The sequence below is a fragment of the Agelaius tricolor genome, unplaced genomic scaffold (assembly GCF_023055355.1).
Source record: "Agelaius tricolor isolate 1412-34295 unplaced genomic scaffold, bAgeTri1.0.p SCAF_5, whole genome shotgun sequence".
Lineage (NCBI taxonomy): Eukaryota > Metazoa > Chordata > Aves > Passeriformes > Icteridae > Agelaius > Agelaius tricolor.
The window spans coordinates 52,228,493-52,251,586 of NW_027269265.1; the positions used below are offsets into that span (position 1 = coordinate 52,228,493).

The 23,094-nt window shown below is 37.3% G+C and overlaps 1 protein-coding gene across 6 annotated transcripts in view; it reads right to left on the bottom strand.

Moving 5' to 3' along the window:
- SBF2 (SET binding factor 2) overlaps positions 1-23,094 on the bottom strand; it is a 232,184-nt gene that overhangs the window by 101,706 nt on the left and 107,384 nt on the right. For all 6 annotated transcript variants that reach the window (XM_071427963.1, XM_071427961.1, XM_071427965.1 and 3 more), the window contains exons 4-6: positions 18,774-18,887; positions 17,090-17,200; positions 14,678-14,783 (exon numbers count right to left, since the gene is read on the bottom strand). In XM_071427963.1, the coding sequence (XP_071284064.1) occupies positions 14,678-14,783; positions 17,090-17,200; positions 18,774-18,887 (331 nt within the window). The remainder of the gene's footprint in view (positions 1-14,677; positions 14,784-17,089; positions 17,201-18,773; positions 18,888-23,094) is intronic.

Sequence of the window (23,094 nt, forward strand, 5' to 3'; positions counted from 1 at the left end):
ATTTTTTCCTACAATCAGATAGAAAGATTTTCAAACAGTGCTCTAAAAACCTACAACATTTTGGCAGGTATTACTGAGGAAAATAACACCAAGAACCCTCACAAATATTCAAAATATTCAGTACAATGAAATGCTCTAAAAAAGCCCTTCCTGTCATCAAAATATTTCCAATAAAATTGAAAATTCTTGAAAGAGATGGTTTTCAGTCCTGAGTTCTGAAGGGTAAGAGTTCTAAAATACTTTCTGGATGTCACTGACTTAAAACTTTGTTTTGGAAAGAATTAGAACATTCATTTACTGATGTAGAAGACTCAGTTGAAACCAAGCTGTGAAAAAACCCCAGCCCTTTTAGCTATATGATATTATTTTGCTGCGAATTATGATGATTCAAGAGTCTAGAAAGAGTATTTTAATTCTAACACCTTTGAAAGTCATAAAACTTATCCAGTATCAGCATTTTTAATTTCAAATCTCTTCTGAATACAGGCTTCCTCATCAGACACAAAACAATACTCAGTTCTCCAGAGTACATAATAACTGAACACTTCTGCAAAAATTTTACTAACAAAAAGCATAAATGAAGAGGAAATCAGAATTTTTCTTATGTATAAAGAGGACACCTGCAAGTACTTCACAGTATTTGAACACAGTGGTTGTAGATGACAGTGTCTCTCCTAGGGTCTAGTAAAATGATACACTTTTGTATAAATAATAAAGGTAATCTTCATGTTCCTGTATAGTGTTAAAGTGTGTATCTGTCTGATTATTATCTGCTTTTACCACTGTAAGAAATGGATTTTGTCAGCATCTTTTACAGAAAGTTTCTGGATGTCAGTCAATGGAACACAAATTTATTTAAATTACTCAGCAGTGATGGTATGGCTTGTGAGGCTTTCAACATTTCACTGGGGAAATTAAATCTGGTTTTGCTGCATTTTAGTGGCCACAGATAAAGCTTCAGCTTGTACTCCACAAAGGCATTTGTCAGTGCATCTTAACCAGCACCACTCTAAGTTGATATTTAAATGACTGCTTTCAGCAGCTGTTTCCCACAGCTTAACTTGAGGTCCCACAGCAGAACACAAAGTGCAAACATGTTTGTTTTCACTGCATTCTGGGAGCTGGTCTCCCAGCTGTTCACTACACTCCAACTGGCCATGGAAGGTGAATTTGAAATGTTTCCTGGGATATGTACCTGATGCAGCCCCAGCTGTGCTGAGCTAGAGAAAAACACTTCTTTACTTGCAGAACCTATGCAAGAGACCAAACTTGAGAGCATCCAACACACTGGGGCAATAAAACCCAGGCTAACCACTTCCACTGACTGAAAAGCTTGTAGAGCCCACACAGCTTCTTTGTACCAGTGTTTTCCTTCTCTTTCCCTCTTGCTTTCCTCCTTTTTTCTCTAAATGCTCTGTATGCAATACAGAGGAATATAAAATATATAATATAAATAAAATTAGGTGTGCAATACAGACAGCTAATCTGGAACTTTCTTATTTTCAAGATGACAGCCACTAATTCAATACAAAATTATTGCCCCACGAGTACTTTGAAATGCATCTTTTCAGGAATACCAGGGAAATTTCTGTTTGATAGAATCAAACAAATTATAAACAGTAGGACTTTTGATTACTTTCCTTTTCTAAACCATTGATGAATCTGTTTGAGGAAGCCACCAAGGTGTTGTTCCAAGCCTTCCAAGTTGTTTACTGAAAACAAACCATTCCAAATGACAGCCTGAGCCCAGTTTCCTCGTGCTGCAGGACACAATCGTGGCTGGCTGTAACCTTGAACCCTCTGCTGCTCTGCAGACTCCACACTACATCCGATGCTCATTTGTCAGGGCATAAATAGACAATATGAAAAACAACAAACAAGTTGATTTTTACAGATTACTCCTTTGCAGTCCACAGGCAGACATCCTGTAAAATATTATACATACGCTGGAAAATTTTGAATGGAGGCTTCCTGACCTTCACTGTTTTCAAGTATTTAAAGAATCTGTAATTTGTACTAAATTATCTGACATCCTACATCAACAAATGTATCATTCTGCCTGCTTCCTGTTGTTCTAGAATTTAAGTACTTATTTAAGCATGATTAAAAAAAACCCACCAAACACAAAGTCTACTTGACAAGCTACTGTCTTCTATATTGCATGAAATCAAATTATTACCACTTACTTCTTGAGACTTTTGTAAAGAGTTATAAACATGGATTCAGAAACTCAACTAATTGAATACATTATTATGCCAATATGCCATTCTTGAATTACTGGACACAAGAAAAAGCTTAATAGACAAAATAATCCATAACTTAGCCAGACTAATCCAGGAAATGGGTCAACAAAGTCTGAAAAGCTTTTCTGAAAGGCCACTGGAGACTGCATAGTACAAGTTCTGTGCCAGGCAGTGTCAAGCTCTAAAGATAACTAGGAAAAGAGTAGAGAAAAACAAAACGCTTTTCATATTTATTTTTAGATGTGGCTGCATAACTCTGCTAATGACCAAAATACAAGCTTAACTAGTAAATAAGAGGCAACAACTGTACTCAATACTCACATAGGTAATCTGTGCCAAATTGCATTGATTTGTCCACCCAAAAATCACACAATATCTCCAATCAACTACACAGAGTGAAACCCAAATGACTGCTCTGTCACTCAGCTGAGGATCAATCTGCCTTTAGGAAAGCATGCAGCTCTGTTATTAGAGCAGGACTGCACACTCCATGGCTGAATCCCAGCCAAGCTTGCTCACAAGTGGGGAGCAATCTGCCTGTGCCAGCAGAGAGCTTTGGGAGGGGTAATTTATCCTGCTTCTGGCTGGGAAACAGAGGACATGAGTCAGATGAGAACCCCACGAGATTAACTTACTTGGGCTTTGTCAGACTCAGGAGGAAGAGAAGCAATCCCTACAGCATGGAGCCTTCAGCTGAGACTCGCTCAAAGAATCCAGCATTCCATGAATACATCCCCAATTCTGAGCCCACAGAAGGAAACATGGGTGTCACATGCACTACTGAAGCCAACCTCCATTTTCAGGGATGCATTTCTGATTTGGGAACTGAACTGAAGGCAATTCAGAATCTGAACCATGAATTCTGCATGGTCTTTGCAAGAAGGGTGGAATGAAGGCTTCCCTACAAACCAGCAGCTGGGGAGGGTGGGAAGAGGAAACAGAGGGACCATATAAAGAGATTCTGGTATAAACACCACAAAAGCCAACTGATCATTAAAAGCTATCAAAAAGACTGTGAAAATGAGGAGATATATATAAAAAAGATGTCTTCAGCTGATGGATAAATATTCCTCCAGCTATCACTCCCCCAAAGTTCAACAGTATCCACTCTGTGCTGTCTACACTGAGCCAAGCAGATGGTTGTTCTCCAAACCCTAAATCACACAGGCACAAAGAAACAGGGATTAAGCCCAGCATATGATCTGCTCAGAGAACAGTCAGTCTGTCTGTCATTTGCATGTTGATATCACTCCATTATTGCCAATTTCATTAAATCCCTCTGCAGACCTACTTAAAGAAGCAGCAAAAGCCCTTTGGCTTTCTTGAGCCTCCAAATACAACTCTGCCAATACATTGAACACAAATCACTAATTTTTTTATTTTCCAGAGACAATGATAAAGCTAAATACAATTTTTAATAGAAGATTTAGATAATAAGGTTTTCATCCCTGAAAAAGATAAGTGCAATACCATTTCTTATACGTATTTTAAAGCTTTACATACCCAAAGGGAGATTGATAAACTCAAGATGAATGTGACTATGTTAAGTGAATTTTCTTGACAAAGCAGAAAAGACATAGGAAGGTAAAGCAGACAAATAACCCTTTCACATACAGAAAGTATTCACGTGGCAAGGAGGTAAATGCCAATTTCATGTGAAGGCAGCAAGCTAAATTACACAAATTTACAAACATAACCTGCATTACCAGTTAAAAGTTTGCTAATGATTTTATGTCTGGCCCATATAAACAGGCTATGTTTGAGAGATGCTACAAAAACCAGATTCATTTAAGGGGAAGAATCTTCACAGAAATCAGATATAAGACTAACATTTTTCCTAGAGGGAGGGTAGCAAGCACTATTACTATTTCTAAATATTGAACTGTTAAACATCAAATTAAACCAGAAGGTTTTGTTCTCCTACTGTGTGTCCCTATATGCACACAGGTGTTAAGATTTAAGTAATAGTCTATTCTGCTGAAATATGGTTTCATTTCTTGTCTGATTTCACATCTCATCTGCTTAGTTATTTAGTTATCTGGAAAGGTAATTAAAATAGGATGCTATTTGTTTTGGATATTAATTCCATAAATATCTATTATTCCAAAATCATAAATAAAGGTAAACAGTAATCCTGTATAATTACCTGTGTACTAATTGTTAATTACCTGGATAATTTCTAATATCAGGATACAGAATTTCTGTGTAACCCTCACAGGTCCACACTAACAGAAACTCAATGAAATTCTGTAAAAGAATTTCGAGGGGACTGGGATAATGGATACACACTAATGAATATAAATGCTGCCCAATTTCCATGAGTAGAGGTGGGAGAGTGCTACTGAAAGACTCCCATATTTCTAGAAATTTTTACAGGAGAATTTCTTTCACTCATTCTTTAGAATTGCTCTTTCAAGAATGATGATTTTATTGTTTGCACCAAATGTTTTGTGAAACCTTTTTTCCCATTTGCATCAAAAGATATGTCATAAAAATAAGCACATGCTATAAAAATTATTGATAGCAGTTTGATTAGCCAAAATTATCTCTTTGCATCCTGACAGCAAATGTAAAATTGAGATTTGAGATTATTTGCAACTGCTGATGTATTTAAGTAATCAAAACCAGAGCAGTTTACCATCCCTCCAAATTGATTCATAGATGGTAGAAAGTAAAGGAGGATTCTGTTCAGCCACCAACAGACATTTTTAAATTCAGAAGGAGCATTAAAACTTTTTGAGCAACCTGATGTGTCTAAGATTTTATAATTTGTCTGGATTCACTTAAAGCAGAAAAAGTGTTCTTCAACAAAGCAACTCAGAGTGAGGGCAATACCAGTAGGATCCTTAGAAAGTAAATATCTAAGAATGAGAAGAGTATTGTCTTTCTTGAACTGTACACAGGAAGAATGGTCAAGGATACACCAGGAACTGCACACATACCTGTTTCCTGTCTAAGGACTACAAAGTCTTTCCCCACGGAACTTTACTACAGAAGTATTCAGTGAACATAACCAAATAAATGCAAAGCCAACAAGAACAGATGTGGCTGATCAGGACATTCTATAGGACCCATCTTCAGCCACTGTTGGTTGATATTCAGGGAGTATAAAGGACAGATACTCAACTGAAGAAACTGTGAAACAGTGTAACCATGAAAAATTTTTAAAATCTCTTAATTTTCTCTAAAGATCATGCTTGGATTCTCTTCAAAACATTTATGAAATTTTAAAAATTCTTTATCAAATTCTCTGAGATTTTCCTGACCTCCTGAGACAGTGATACTTCAGCTCAAAATGCAACTAAAGAGCAAAACTTTAAATTGAATTTACAAAACCAAATATATGGAAGTAAAAGTCTATAGAAATGTTTTTCTTTTCCTCTCACCGTAAGTATTAACACCAAAGTTTGGAAATTGCAGTTTTGCAAGTTCTTATGATGTGACAGCTACCAAGCCTGCTTTGGAATAGTGAGAAAAGTTCTGCCTGCACTCATACCAGCAAAAATAGAAAGAAAAGCCATCTGTTTCCACAAGGATCCCCCTTTCAGTATTTTCTATAAGCAGAGACAAGCTTCTTTTGTGTCTTTTTGAATTTTGTCTATTTATTAGACATTTGCTTTTTGGAGCTTACATTTTGCTCATCTCTGACAAACAATAATTTGTTTACACTCTTCGGAAATGTGTTTTCTGAAGTCCTGCTGTGAATAGAAAATAACTCTCCTCTCAAATATCTCAAATTTTCACCTAATAGTTTAAATAAATTTCATTAAATTGTTATAGAGCAAACTGCTCTGTAAATTTTTTTCCTCTTATTTGAAATATTTTCTTTTAAAAAAAAGCTCATTAACTACAGCACTTTATCAAATACACAGCTTTAAGCTGATTAACTTATGCCAGATAACTTTTCTTTCTTAGATTTATAATTTGCTTAAAATAAACTACTGCATGATTTGTCTCAGTAAAAGAGTAATACAAGTTTAGAGTGGATATAAGTGAGCATCTTATGTCATGTGCTTTGCTGGGCTGAAAAACATGGAACACTGCAAGAAATATTGGATATAAGAACTACAGTGCCTCCAACTTGTTTCAGACTCCTGCCACCACCACAGCAGCAGCATCTCAGGGGGCGCTGACCAAGCTCCCAGGGTACCCCCACGTGTCAGACAAACAGGACCAGAGCAGGATGCACTGGAGGAATGGTCTGGCATTGCCTGACTGCAATCTCTGGCTCTGCCTGCCAGGGATGCTGCTGCTGCTGCTGCTGCTTCCCTTGCACCTGCAGCAAAGCTCAGAGCAGTGAGCCAGCTCTGCAGCCCTTGGCCATCGGGGTTTGACCACAGCATCAAACCAAACCTGAGACTGCTGACACAAAACAGATGTGACCCTCCCTCCTTCCACCCTCCAAATATTTTCTGTTAACTTGGTGAGCTGAAACTGCTCAGCATGGCAGAGTCAAGCACCACTTCAGCAAAGGAGATGGGCAGCACTGTGCAACTGGAAATGGACATTCCAGACAGGATCATCTGCTTGGCTGCTGGGGAAATGAAGCCTCAGTGACTGTCCACAAAGTGCCTTTACTGAGAAGTGCAGAAGAGTCCCTGTATAAAACTCACTATGACAATGTCCCTTTGTTTCCAACAGCATCTAAAAGAACACTTTCCTTTTGTTCTGCTCTTGCAGCAGTAAGGCCCCATTAGCAGTAAATGCCACATCAAATCCCTTCATAATCTATTTGTTCTTTGATGGAATACACAAATCTACTTGGAAAGCTTGAATGGTAAATTCCCTCTGGTTGGGTTATGGAGCTAATTGCAGTGGGATTTAAACTGAAACTAGAACATAAGCCAACAGCATCCACTCATGTGATGCCAGGTCCCATAGGCTGGAGAGTATACAATTTATTAAGATCAAACACTGATTAGAAGTGTATACACTTAAATAAAACAGGCCTCATTTAACATGCTTTAGCATGTTAAACATTTAACATGTTCTTAGCATTTTACACATGCTGCTAAAAACCAACAAAAGTTGTATTTGTTCCCATCACGGGATACATGATGTTTCATGGAGAGGAAAAAAATGGAGTGAGTTGGGTGAGAAGTTTGTAAACAACCTGACAGTAAAAAAAGTTCTGGTTCATATCACTGGAATCTCATAAAGATAAGATGTGGAAAGGGCACCATACTGACCCTTAGTGCATTTCCCTGTTATAGGTATTGAGGTACTGAAAATGCCTGCACTTGGACTCTTCACATGCTCTGCAGAATACATCTCTCATTGCTTTGCTGCCCTACATAATGAAATATTAAAATATTCTTGCTGTATGTCAAAGACACCAGGATTTTCTTAGTCAACAAGTATAAGCCAGCTCACGTGCTGACTGTGCAGTGACCCTTTCATAAAGCCTCCCAGCCATACAGATACACATATATATTCATCAGGAATGTCTTTTCCCATTTATACAGTAATTTGGTATTGTCATCTGTTGGCATAAAATACATTACATGAGAGGCTGAACATTTTATCTCTCCTAAACCAGAATTAAAATAATGAGAAGTTATTTTATTACAGAAAACATTACTCAAAGTGTCAACAAACAAGCCAAAAGCAAAAATTCTGGGTATTTTAATATATCCTGGATTTAGAAATATGGGACTGAAGGGCCTATAGACAGTGAAAGATTCCAGCCTTTTCCCATCATGGCTATATCAGACAACCCCAAACTGATCAAGTTTCATCTTAAATGCAGTGATAATGCTTTGCATTACTATTCCCAACAGGAGGTGTTTCAGGATATTTCTTGTCCAACAATCAGAAATTACCTTTTAACTTCCAACCTTAAATAACTCATGATCTTTCTGTATGAGCCTGTTCTTGGTGCTCACCTGTTTCTCTAACTTGTGACTTCTCCCTGAACAATACTGATGTAAAAATCAGCAAATGGTAAATACATATGGTTTATGGTACAGAGTAAACTAAAAAGATAGAGTACAGCAGAAAACCCTAACACTGCTCAAAAAGCAGCCTCTAGAAGCCAGTATGAGCTGTAACATGACCAACAATTTAAATGTTCATTTCAGACTCCACCTTATTTGGGGATTTATGTTTTCTAAAGGAAGCTACAATTTTTAAGCAGTAGGGCTACTTTTACTTTCATTCAAAATAAAAATGTAAAGCATTGCATGTCCTACAAATAGTGTGAGCTTAAAAATTAGCTACCACAAAAATAAACTCATTTGAGGCACACCATGATTCAGTTTTTCTCTTTTTGCTTTGATAGGTTATTTTCTAATTTTCACAGTAAGGTTACACTGTTTATGTTACTCTATAGGCTGGACTGTTTATAGCCTCAGTAGCTCACATCATAATTTCTGAGGCATGGGAAGCAATAAAACATTGCAGTTAACAGACGAAGCCATTTTCAGTGCAGAATGCAGAAATTGATCAGTGCTCATATTTTAAGATGAAGAAAACAATACAATTTTAAAATCTTGTTCTCTTCCCCAGAATCAAACTGTGGTGCCCTCCCAGCCAGGAGGGCCTGGGGCTGCCCGGTGCCACGAGAGCTTCCAGAGGAAACAGGGCTTGTAAGAACCAAGGACAGAGCCTGCTCAGCTCCCAGCCTGTGCACAGATTTCTTCTGAGAGCAGAACATCTGCTGTGTGATACTGGCACAACTACAGAACCATCCTAAAAATGTGGTTTTCATGACTTAGCCAAAGCTGTAAAGTGCAAGCGTGTCAGTTCCAAATCCCTTGGCACATACAAGTATCTACTTCCAAACAGTGTTGGAGCAGCACATCTCAATTAAAAAATAATTAAAATAATGCTGCTGCAATGAAGATCTCATCCAAACAAATTTTTGAACATAAAATAATTACAGTATATTCATTATATTAAAAAAAAAACAATCCACATCTCCACCATTCTTCATTAACTTTTAGCAAATCTGAAAAATTAGAAAACATAGCATTTCTTTCACTTCTGTACACTTGAATACACAACTCCAAAAAATTCTAAACAGGTATGACAACTAATATATGATCCCATCATTTTGTTTTGACTGTTTATCACCATGTAACAGTAACAGGGTTTGGCCCCACGACTGTTCAAATCAACAAAAGTCATCTCTGACAGTGTCACTCCATGGACACATGGAAAACAACTCACTTCTTTCTGCTTGCTTCTTGTTGTTTAATTATTTAATTTTAAGCAGCTCTCTGTGGTGTCAGAGAAGTGTCTGCTCTGATGCAAAAGAAGGGCAAGAACATGCAAGCAGGGCAAAAGGACAGAGAACACTCTGAACTTCTGAGTCCCAAGTCACAGTGTTGAAATTTGGAATTGAACAGTCACTTTAAGAAAATACATCAATGCTGGAGTGGAGCATTTTAAAGTGCTTGTACTGAAGTACTTCCCTGCTTAGCAACTCCCCCATCACCACAAACATCTGCCCTAGTATTTATATTTTGTGCAATTGTAATAATCCTTAGAAGTTTCATCAATCAATCACTTTTGAGATCTGGAATTACAGATATTTAATGGCACTGCAGTCTTCAACTATACTGTATTATTTTTGAGTACTCTTTTTTTAGAGGCTCCATATAGTGTCTAATGGTACACACACCATTTCTAGTTAAAAATACTTTAAGACACATAAAAAGGCTGAAGGATAATGGTGTTTAACACTTCCAGTTACATCATAGTTTGGACAAATCAAAGACAAGTTTGCCAAGCAACCAACCTGGCTCCACCTACCATGACCATTCATGTTTGTGTCATTCCATGTTTTAATCTCTATTCTACACAGCCCTGGGTTCCAAAGCGTCCTTACCTTGTGTCTTCATCCAGAAGATTCAAAGCAGAATTTACTTCAAAGAGCCATTTTCACCACTTAAAAAAAATACTTTCTTTTTAACACAACGTCCATATGATTTTACTGAAAGTACTTGAGTGGTGAATTAAGATAGGAGGAAAACAAGCACAAGCAAACAAAGCAGTACAGGGGAAATAAGGACATAGGAAAACAGACCTGATATGAGACTAAACAAGAAGGAAAGGAAGGAAAACTCTTTGTCTTTGATTAAGTACTTGGAAAGGAGAGAGAAATTCTTCAGGAAAATAAATTTTTGTAATTTCTACTCAGCTTAGCAGTGTGATTCATGCTACCAGGCCTTGAAATGTGCAAAAATGAAATATGCTGGCTAAACCTTAGGCTTTTGTTTTGCTCCTTAGGTCACTATTTTTTTTGTCCTTTTGGCTTCTTTTGGGAAAAAAAGCTGTCTCTTGGAGAGATGGAGGTGTATGTCTCAGACTCAAAGGACTGCATACATCCCTGCTGAATACCCACATGGAGAAGGCAAGTAGAATTGGAGGCAGGAGAAAAGAGCTTAAGGCAGAAACTTAGGAATGTACAGTTAATGCAGTGAGATGGGAGAGAAATATAACCTAAATATAACCTAAATCTCCTTTGAGCCTGAAGAGAGCTACTGCATTTTGAAGCTTCTATAGATACCTACCATCTTACTAACAGACAACAAGAAATAGAAGAGCACTGAAAGTCTTCTTGCTACCACATATTATTTTTAAAAGTAACTTTATGAGTCCTGTTTTTCTACCTAAGCCTTTATTGATTAAATAATTTCTAGCGATCCAGTTACAGGCCTGGTTTTTGTCACACTATTCCTATATATTAGGCTTTAAAAAAAGAAAAAAAAAAAAAAAAAGAAAGTATGATTCAAAATGTCAAAGACTGCTGTTCCTTATTACTAAGCTTAAAACCTTTGGGGATATTTTTCCCAACTGTAGTTTAACGCCTAAGCACAAATAAGGTCTGTTTCCAGATATGCTGTGCACTTGGTAATGCAGGGAGGGTCATCTGCTGACATGGTGTTATCCTGCCAAGCAGAAAAAGCATGATGAGGCTACTATTGCACAATGCTTCTCAAAATAAATGTTGAAATTACTTTTGTATCTATTCATAGTGATACATCTTGTCTTGCTGCCCACCTTTCTCCAAGAAAGAGCTATTTTTAAAAAGGTGATTTATGCAGCTCACAAATATTTTTCTAGCTACTCTTCAATTTCCTATTAATAATTGAGATAGGATGAAGTGCCTGTGCCAGCAGAGGAATAACTGAACATGTCGTTATTGTACAAATGCTCTGCTCAATATTTGTGTCCTGAACACGAGACTGGATGGGACAACAGCTGCCACTGAAGAACTGGAAAAAAAAAGTACTAGAAAGCTTTAGCCCAGGTTGTAGAGACAAATACACATAAAGCTGCTGTTCCAACCAGGCAAGAGAAACAGAGCAAGTGTGAATATTGTTCCAAAAAGCACAAAAACCTCTGACAAGTTCAGCTGTGATCTCCAGCAGAAAGAATTAGGCCTTATCTTAGGAAAATAAACTTTCTCAAAGGGATGAGCCAGTGGGTTCTACCACACTCTTCTGGATCTACTGCCTTTACCTCTTCATAAGAGTACATGAAAGGTGAGAATAAATGAGAATTTATTTAAAACAGTCTGTTCATATTTTCTGGTCCTCCTCTTACAGTTAACAGCCATTGCAAACAGGCACGTGTAGCTGTATTAAAACTTTTTTTTTAGTAAATCCAGACAGAAACTTGGAATTAACAAGCCTTGGCACTAAGAACATGATGACAGCCCACCACCTACATGGGAATGGAATTTTCTGCTGTTCTGGAAAGTGAGGTACACTATGAAAACACAAATATTTTCTAATCTGTGTCCTTTGAGACACAAGACAATTCTACCATTGTGCTGTATCCCCAGATACTTAGATACATCAACTGGCAACTGAGGCACATATGGGAAGAAAACCCAAACAACCCCCCCAAAACACAAAGAAACAAAAAAAATCAGTGGTCAGAACTAGGAGGTGGGAAAATCAGCCTTTGTTACAAAGTGTTCAAGTACTTGCTTTAAAAAAATCTACCTGCCAACTTATTTGCACATTCCTTAACTAATACCAGGCCCATTCCCAGGCAGCTGTACCATTCTTGCCACCCCAAAAAATAGGGAGAATCAACAAGAGGGCCCACACAAGGCCATTATATAAACTATTCCTGCTTGCTCTTACAGTCTTGTAAAAGACAAAGTTCTGCTGCAACAGAAAAGAAGGGAGACAACTCTTCTTTTTGTCCAGGAGCTTGCATGATCCCCTTCAGGGAAACAGGATGTAAGCCTATAAACTTCTCGTGACAAGATCTGCCAAGTTTTATAACCATGCACTTTCTTCAGTCTCTCCCTTCTTCAGGCCAGTTGAAGCATCACTAACCAGAAAACTGAGCACTGAGTTTTCCTTCCTTATCTCCCTTTCTCTTCCCCTCCTTCTGCTGATCTTCATATCCTTATGTGCCCTGGAAAGGACATCTGGTGAACACAGGCTTACTGACTCATACTTCTTACAAGGCACCAAAAAGCCAGAAAGACAAAACCTCCAAACATTTACTGGAAGTCAGGAGGACAAAATAAGGCAGAAGAGCAGCAAAACCACAAAAAGCAGACAGCAAAAACACTAATGGACTATGGGAAAAGAAGGATGAGATGGCAGACAAAGAGTAAATTGGGGGTATAGCTATTGAAAAGTGTACGGGAGCTAATAAGAAACGACACAAATTCAAAATATAGAGGTAAAAGATTTTTGACTGCTAGCACAAGAATCTAGTCCTGGTTAAACTCCAAACTCTTCACTACTCTGCTACAGTGGATTTAGGAATTTACATGACATCCATCTGTATATATTAACCCTCTAATAACATGTGGTTAACAACATTAAATTAAACCGTATGTGTTGGAAAGAAATGCTAAATTCTCATATGTTATTCCTTTATTATTCCTTTCTATACACAACAAGAGGAATTTTAAAAACTTGCCCTGCAAAATATGCTCTCAGTAAGACAAGAGAAAAAGATTGGCCTCAGTTTTCTCTTCCATATATTTACATTTCCACTCCATCTTCATGGCTTCCCTCTATAAATCTGATGCATACAATGACTTTTCAGATTTGTCCTCATTGGTTTCCTCAGCCTGATCCTGTGACAAAACAGGCCAATCCCAATTTGCCACACAAAAGCCAAGTGCCAGAAGACAGGATAATTACCTAAGAACTAACTGAAAGCCTCCATTTCTTTGACATTTTTGGAATTGTGCATTTATAGCAACCTTCACCGGAACTGATTAAAAAGCTGCCTCAAATCAGTTATCACATACACTACACTTACAGAACAACATACCACACCACATGGTGTAACCTGCTGCATTTATGGTACCTCACACCACATTTTATGTCTTCAGAAAAGGAGAAAAATTAGGGGAAAAATTAGTTAGGTCTGTCCACATTCAAAACATTGCCTGCAATCTGATCAGAGCAATCCTAATGAATCTTGACATAATAAGCCAGGTAAAACTTCAGTGAGCAGTTAAGTAGCACCTATATACCATTTTAGCCACAATTTTTCTTTTATTTAAACTACTATTTAAAAAAACTAAAATCTTCCTTTTGGAATAATATTCTTTTTGGAAGGATACAATTAAATCATCCTAGTAGGAGAGGGCATTGAGCTCATCAGATCTGATACTGCTTTCTGTGACATAAGCTTAGTGCTGTTTACTAATGTTTTTCTGGTTTCCATCCATTCTTACTGCCTTGAGTGAAGAATGGATGACAACACATATCCTGAGGCCATTTGATTGCTTGAGAGTAAAACTGAGGTTCACAGGATCAGAAAAGATTATTAATTGTGCCCTTATCCAGTGCTGATACAAGTTTATGATTCAAAGTCCCTTCACAAACCAATGGAATGAAGACTAAAAGTGTCAGGATTTAATGGCAGACAAGACCAGTACTGAGATCCCCAGGTAAGTGATGCAGCATTGTAATTGTAATGAACAAGAAAACATTTGGTGAGGGTTGTGTTAGAGCATCTTCTTGAAAGATTGGGAGTAACAGATAACAACAGCACTATAGGAACTTTTTGGTCTCACCAGCTTTTTTACAAAGCTCCCTGGTGTTCTCTGGAGTTTGTACAGTATCCAAGGGGAGGGGAGCAGGGAATCTTTTTACAGGAATGTTTTAGTGATTGCATAGGGGCCACGCTCACTTCTGCCCCCAGTAACTTACAGATACTACATGGTGGGATTGGACTAGATGACCTTTAAAGGTTCCTTCCAACCCAAACAATTCCATGCTTCTCTGATACTGGAGATAACTTACCACAGGCAGGCTGCACAAAAAGGTTCTCTGAATGTCTGATTAGGGGGTAAGAGCACAGTCAGTCATTCTTTCATTCAAAAGAAATTAATATTTACCATGCAGTTTTCTTGGCACATGATTAGAATTGAATTAGAACAGAAAAGACCTCATTTTATAATTTAGAAAAATAGGTTTTTTTCAAAGCAGGACTAGACATACCCAGTTGCTGAAAGAGAAGAGCCACACTGGTGCCTGTAACAGGAAGGCTATCATGTAGAGGAGTCTGTATCAGCTGTCTGTCTCCAGCTCCTAAAGAAAACAATTTCTGTAGAAAGAATTTTTTAAAAATTAATTTATATAGATTGAACAAGCTGTCATCATACAGACAAGTGAGTCACACTGCAAAAATTATTTCTTTTGTATACAGAAATTTAAAGTCAAATAGAGATCTGAAATATAATTTGGGCACAGTGATATGTCCCCTTGAATGTCCAGCATGATAAAGTCTCCCTTGCATTTACACTGACTTAGTCAAATAGTTGAGGCTTTGAAGGCAGTTAACAGTACATTTCTATTAATACAATAAAACATTTCTAATAATACAATAAAAAAATCTCCCAGGGAATAAAAAGGTTTAAAATCCATTTAAATCAGAAAAAGGTACAGTACTACTAACTGAATTTCTTTGCTCTCTACCATCCTCAGGTGTGTAGTGAGTATGAACATCCTTGTGACATGTGGGTACTGAAGAGGGCACTTGTGCTATTCCTGTGCTCCTGCTCTGCACATTAAAGTACAATTAGAGCTCAGTTACCTTTCCAGCACAAGAACACTCCCTGGAGGGAGGCAGGAAATGGGAGGGAAAGGAGTGCACTTGAGTATCACATCCCAAACAGCTCTGCAATTGCAAAACACCCTCACTTTCCTGTGAGCAAATCCACATGGCACTCAGGCAGTGAGTGATGCCAAGCAGCTCCCTCTAACCAGACTCCCATGGGCTGGGGGGCATTTCTGTGTGTAAATCTTCACTCTGCATGGCAGCAAAGGTGGGGAATGCAGGAAGGCAGCAAGCTCTGCCTGCTGCACAGCAGGTATTTAAAAATATATTTAAAAATCTCCCCAGTAAACCCAAACAAGTCCCTGAGCTGTAGCAGAGATGCTCTGCCCCTGCACTGCAGCAGCAGGCCTGGATGCAGGTCAGTAACCCATTTCACAGATGATTGCTTCTGGAAATAAATGCTACAAGAGTGTTCCCACCCTATAAGATATGATTCACTATAATTCACCTTCAGTCCTGCAAGCATAAAGCTTAAAAAAGGAGAAACACTTAATTTCTGATTTAAATGACAGTTTGACAGTAGCAAATTTAAGCTGGAAATGAGTGAGCATTTTATTTGAAGAGAGAAAGCAGAAGGAAGAACAACCACAGCAGCAAGACTTTTCCTTCCTCTTCTAACAGAGCAAAGCCACAGAGAAAAGCTGCATTCATGGACAGGGAGAAAAAAGAGAGGATAGAAGCACAGCCAGAAGTTTTAGTGGATCACCAAAACCAAAAATAAGAGACTCAAATATCACTGGAAAAGAGGATTTCTGATGAGGAGATAAAATCTGATTACTCCCCTTCAAACCTAAAAATAAGGATAGAAAAGCAGAGATGTGGCAGCCTGGAGAGCAGCAGGGCAGAGCCTGACCAAGCTGACAGAACACTCTGACACTTTCTGCACTAAGAGAGTCCCACAGCAGCCAGGGCTAGGGCAAAACTAGAACAGAATTAGGAAGTTGTAGGATTTCAAGAGGGTTGAAAAACCCATAGGTTGAGTAGGAAGCTGTGTATGTAGTTGACTTTAAAATGCTGCCATCTGCACATGTAGTTTTCTGGCATGTTTCATAGTAAGGACCATAATTTCCCATCAGGGTCACAGCATAAAGCAAAAACCAAACACAGAAAGACTCGACTGGCTTACCAAAGCCTCACAAATATATAGGAATATTTTATAAAAAGTAAATTAAGAAATAAACCTGGCTTTCTGCTCACAGAAAGCACAACTGAAAAGCAGAAAGAAGTCTGCTCGCTAGAAAACTTTAATTTTTGAAAGCATGGGCAATTTGCAATATTTAATTCCTCTGAGGAAACCCCATTTGAGTTACTTTTTACCATTTAAAAAACAAATAATGAAAATAGAAATTTAAATGAGTTATCAAAGAAATGACAGTGGAATCCTAAATTCCATCAAGGAACAAACATGCATAAATGAACAGATATGAAGCTTATGTTAGAAAATGGTAAAAAAAAAAAGCCTTTAAAAAAATTTCTGTAGCAAGCAAAAGTATTCTTGAACACTTTATTATTTAAAAACTAAACTTATACAAACTGCTTAATTTGTTAATGTGCCCTGTAAAAGCCAACTCAGTGACAAAATTAACCCTTTGACCTTATCCTGGAATGGAATTTTTGCTGTCTTTAGAAGACAGGCCACAGGGAAAGCACTCACAGGCCACAGGGAAAGCACTCAGCTGAACTATGATCTTTTTTTCTTCAAAAATATCTCAAGAATTTATTTTTTGTTTTCTTCATAAATTAAATTAGCTGGAAAAATACCCTTTCCTCCCCTAGCCCCCCTCCCCATTTACCTGAGACCCTCCAGAAGCAGGGACAAGGCATGAACAGAGATTTGCAATGAGAGTCTCCAGTGACACATTCAGGCTGTCCACATACACGGTGTAGATCAAACCAAGGCAAGCCTAGAAAGGTTGACAAAGTATATCAGACTGCAATATAGGTCAAACTGTTCAAAGATCTATGTATATGATCTTGAAAAAAATAAGTTCTTAATAGTTACTAGTGCAGTGAAGTACCCTCCAACCAATGTAATTTGCCACAGAGGCAATAATTCATTAAAAAAAAAATAGCTTGGCTACTTGCAAGGGATGCATGGTTTTTTAAAAGAAATTCTATTCTAAGTATAATGTTTTTGCTTTTTTTGTTATAAGTTTATTAGAAGTTACTGTTAAAAAGGATAAAAATCAACACAGTTTCATCTGTGCTTTGAACTCTAATGGACTAAAACCTGACTGGTTTCCAGGGTAGAACACTGATTAATCAAAGAGCTTCTGAGGCTCATTTTAAGACCAGTATTAATCACTAATAATTCCATATGTTATCTAACTTTCATCCTTAATTTTGTTATATCAATGTAAATCTATTTTATATTAATAGTATATTACTATTTCCACATATTTTATTAATGGATCAAATTTTGGTTGAGAAATCACAGATACAGCTTTAGCATTTTTACTAATAATTCAATCCAGATCAACGTGACATTCTAAGAAGCTTTTGGACAAAAGGAAATAACTCCTCCACAGCATCTTTTGCCTTTTAACTGTTTCAACTTTGATAAATCATCAAATATTTTAGTAGTTCTCTTCTCAGAAATAATTCCAACAGTAACTTTTCATATCACACATAGTTAAACAGTGAAATTCTGTGCCATGGGTTGTTGTAAAATATGAATGTTAAGAAAGTGAACTAATTACAGAAAAATCCACAGAAACAACACCTCTGGTTCAGGATGTCATTTAACTATTATTCACATTGAATGAGGAAAGCATTTTGCAGAATTATTTCTACAGCCTGCCCTACTCTTACCCACTTTGCTTTGCACTTGCCAAGGGCCACTATGAGAGACAAAATCCTGGGCTCCAAGGACATTTAATCTCACATGGAGCAGTCATCCTTTATGCCTACAGACAACTGCTGAATGATTTCCTCCCTTCATCTGTAAACTGAACTTTATTTGGTTCTGTTCATATGTATTAGCTTAGGAGAAATTTAAGCTTTTCATTTATCTCAGATAAGTCATATTTCACCAGCTGAAAGTAATCCAAGGTCCTAAATCTTGGTCATGCATCTTAATTTGGTCTGGAAGAGGCTCAGACATTTTGCTTTATATAAGGAGGAGAACTAGATTTTCACTGTTAATTTACCACTATATAGTTAGTCAAATATTGTCTGCTTTTGTGCTAATAACTCCTTTCATTACAGAGTACACTGAGCCCAGAAAAATCTCTCCCACTCCTTCTGTATAGCTTTAAAACAGCTTGGAGGGTAAAGAGGCACTACTTGAACCTACAGGGACTGTTTACTGTTCCAGATGTTGAATTTGATCTAGTTCAATCTAAAGCTACTTTTGCTTTTAAATTCCCAAATCAATCCTGGGTGAGATATTTTAAATCAAAAGTACAGTCATTGTTACTCATTTAAAACCAGATTTTTCTGCTGATATATTGTAAATAGCAATTGCAAGTTCTTTACCCTGAAAATTTCTGGATAATCTAATCTGGACACCAGCACCAGACTTTTAGGAGCAAATACTTCTGCAGGCTGAATTAAACCAGACTCCTCTTCACCTTCAATTTCTTTCGTTCCCTTGAAAATAGAAACACTTCAATTAATAAGGAGGAAGAAAACTCAAACCAAAATGTTAGCATTTTTACCAAAAGTTAACATTTCTCAGAGCTTCAGCAAAGTACTGCATCATTTGAAACTGGTAACAAAATCAGGTAACAGGAGCACACTCCAATGGTTGCCTCAACTCCCTAAAGGTTCTAGATGTAATTCAGTTTATTAAAACTCACCCTGTACCAATGTACCTAAAATAAAGTTCTCTTAAAACAGTCTAACAGGACACAGTTCCACATTAAATACTCCCTGTGGCACATTTTAGATAGTAAAGTGGATGAAAGAACAAGATCCTTCCACATCAAAGTGTGGCTGATCTACAATCTCTCCAAATACAGAGATCATGGATTTGACAAAAGAATGGCTGTCCTCCTCATATTAATATAATTCAATTTCTTACAGAATTCCCACTAACATTACAGCTGAAATTATCTGTAATGTCATCTCCAGCCTGACCTAGTGAATCTGGAATTTAAAGATATTTCTTCACCAGAAAACTGGCTCAGATTTCTCAAAAAAAATCGCTCACACTTAGGAACCACTAAGGTTACAAAAAAAAAAAAAAAAAGAGAGAACAGCGCAGTGCAGATAAACTTGCAGTTGCTCATGATATTTTGCAAGTGGCTATAATCTTCTTGCCAGAACTTATTCAATCACAAACAGTTTATTATTATTCATAGCCAAAACTGAAGATGTCACTAAATATTTTCATTTCTAAAATTCCATACATTCTTTGACAATTTAAGTTTTCAGATGACAGAATGTCCTTGCTTTCCAATTTCTGGATGTAATTCTCTCCAACCCCGCACCACCCACCAAATTTCTTTTATTTGTTCCTCTGACCAAGCATTCTTCCAAGCAAAAATCACTCCATTATCTTAATTAGGAACACGAGAAAAATTTTGTCCATTTTCATATGCCAACATGAAATATTTGCCTTCTATTTCTGTCACATTACTACTCATCATTTCAGTTCCTTAAAAAAAAATCCAACATTTCTCCTAAATGGACGAAATCTGATAAAAATGCTCTTAAATGCCAGGAATGCTACAAGCTCATGAGCTTTATTTCACAACCTCAATTCAGAATGTACAGTTTCTTTAGGCAAATGCTAACCCACAATTCAGAATTCACGTTAAAATGATATAAAAAGAGAGTACTTGGGTTTTAATCACAATACCTTGGTTAATACAGTATAACACTTCCACACCAAAATAGAACCAGTTGGTTCAACAAGACATATACACATATGGGCAAACACTTGGCTTTGTACATTAAATTTTACCTAAATATCAAGCAATGCATTTGCATTGTATGTGCTCGGTTGAGTCTGCACCTCATTTCTAAGATAAAATTGTGATTCACAAATTTCACAAATAGAGAAACACAATAACTCAACAATCACACATCCCACTCAGGTTCATTCATTTTCATCCATTCTAATGCTGACAGGGAGAGCTTTTACAGGAATTACAGTTGCCTCCCTCTGCCCCCCAAAATCCCCAGATTTTTTAATTATCAGCAGAAGTTTGCTGTATCAACCATTCTAAAGAGCAAGTATGAGTTCTAGGCATAACGACAACAGCTCCTGGATATCTGACAAATTGTGGGCTCTTACATTAGGAAAAATGAAATTAAAACACATTCCACATTCCTCAAGGCCAGGGAACATGGAAGCTCCTCCATATTCCATGGTACTGAGATAATGAAACCTCAGAGTGCTCAGGCAGGGAGGAGCTTTCCCTATGCAAGACCTTTCTAATAAAATCCACACAACTTCAGACCAAGTCTTGAATTAAATCAAAATTAAGATTTAGAGCTTTCGGGGCAGAAAGCAGCACAATATTGATTGATAAAGCATTTATACTCCTCAACCACTCTCCTACTTCACAGAAGATTTACAGCAAAATGCAATGTGACTGCTGTGTTTCTTCCCCAGCTCAACATTCTGACAGGCACACAGGCACATTATTAGGAGTCACTAGACTAAGTAGATAATCATTTCAAACACATGACTTTTAACCTACTTTTCAAGCAAAGTATTAACAGCATAAGCATTCTGTACCAAAAGTAATTACAGAGCACTAAAGCCACAAATGTGATTGTATTTACACTTCTGGTCAGACAAACACACACCTTTCATCTTTCTTTATCCCTTTTTCCATCTAAGGAAAAAATGTTGTCTAATAAAAAATAACAAAATGAAAGAGTTTGTTGTGTTGGGGGCTTTTTACAATAACTTTTTATTTTATATGTGCAGCATGCAGTTTACAACTTACCTAAGAATAAATGGATGGTATGGTAAGCTTGCTAAGGATACATAGATTGAAAGATGAATTTAAATTACAGAATCACAGGGTTGGAAAAGATCTCTGAGATCACTGAGTTCAGCCTCTGAGTGAACAGCACCTTGCCAATTACACAGCACTGAGTGCCACGTCCAGCTCCTTCTGGAGCATCTCCAGGGATGGCGACAGCAGCACCTCCCTGGGCAGCCCATTCCAGAGTCTCATCACCCTTCCTGTGAAGAAATTCCTCCTGATGTCCCAGCTGCACCTCCCCTCGAGGCTGTGTCCCCTCATCCTGCCACTCATTGCCTGAGAGAAGAGGTGATCCCCACCTGGCTGCAACCACCTTCCATGGAGTGGTAAAGTCCCCTCTGAGCCTCCTTTTCCCCAGGCTGAGCACCCCCAGCTCCCCCTGCAGCTCCTCATCAGACCTGTGCTCCAGACCCTTCCCCAGCTCTGTTGCCCTTCCCTGAATTTGCCTTGGTTAATTAATGCTGAAAAAGATTCCCTTTTTTTGTCCTTCCATTTTTCTCTTTATATTTATTTGAAATAAGCAAACTTTGAGAACAGCTGAATTTAGAAAAATGTACCACTAGAGAGCAAACCAATGTTCCAGATCCTTAACAATCCATTTAATTTAACAGGTGATAAACATCTGAAATCTAATCCAGAAATACCTGTGCTTTGAGAAGGCAAATGAATAATTTTTCTTTTTAAACACCCAATTAATAAAGTCCTGAAAAAGACTTTTCCACAGGCTACAGAATAGATAACTAAGACAGATCTAAGTAAATCAAAGAACTGCACAAGCTGTGGTTATACACAATTTCACCATGCTTAAAATATTCAGTCCTTTGTACTTAGACATGACCAAAGCCCATCAGGGTCCTGTTCCCTGCCTGTCACACCCAGAATCCTCTTTTCTTCTGCACCCTGACTTGGTTTCTAAAGTTAGAAGAAGAATATAATGCAGAGATCTGTAAACTATGGCTGACTTATATCCTTAGAGAAGTTTTCCCAAAAAATTTCCTGGATGTTACAAACTATCACAAAAACTTACAGGCAACATGACAGTACTGAATGTTAACATTTATGTCACATGAGATCAAAAAAATGTATAGGAAAAATTAAGATAGCCAATTTTAAAACTAAAACCAATATTAAATCCCTGAAAAAAATAAAATACAATTAAACAAGCAATTATTTCTTATAGGGTAGAATATGGTTGAAGATGTACCATAAGTTTGAACAGAAAAATCTTACCTAGTTTAACAGCAAAATGTTTGATTTATTTACTTGCTGGGTTTTTTCTTCCCATCTCTTTTTCTGCATTAATAATATTTGATAAACAAACTCAGAAAATGGTGAAACCTCTTTTAAAGGTCACAGGATGCAATTTCATTTTGCTTACCTTGGCTGCTATAGCCACAAAGTGGTCTCTTAAAAGAGTGGCCATAATATGTGTGTGTGCGTGTGTTCAGTACACTTAAAGCACACCATCAATTCACATATTTAAACTCCAATGTTTTCATCTGTCTTAACAGATGTTCACACCCACATCTACACTAAAATATATGCATGTATATAAATATATATATAAATATAAATATATATATATTTTTTTAAAATATATATATACATATATATACAACTCCCAGAATGACAAATAATCAGTTTCACAGGTTCTTACAAAAATGAGATTACAGAACTAGAGAGTGTATGTATTGCAACTGTTGGCCTTTCTTCTTTTAGAGGAAAAGCAGCCACTGAACATATCTGTGACCTCAAGTGAAGGGGTAAATTAAAATATGCAATAACCAACCAGTTGAACTAACAGCATCACTCCATAGTTCATGAACTTGTTCAATAAAAGCAGCTGAATTAAT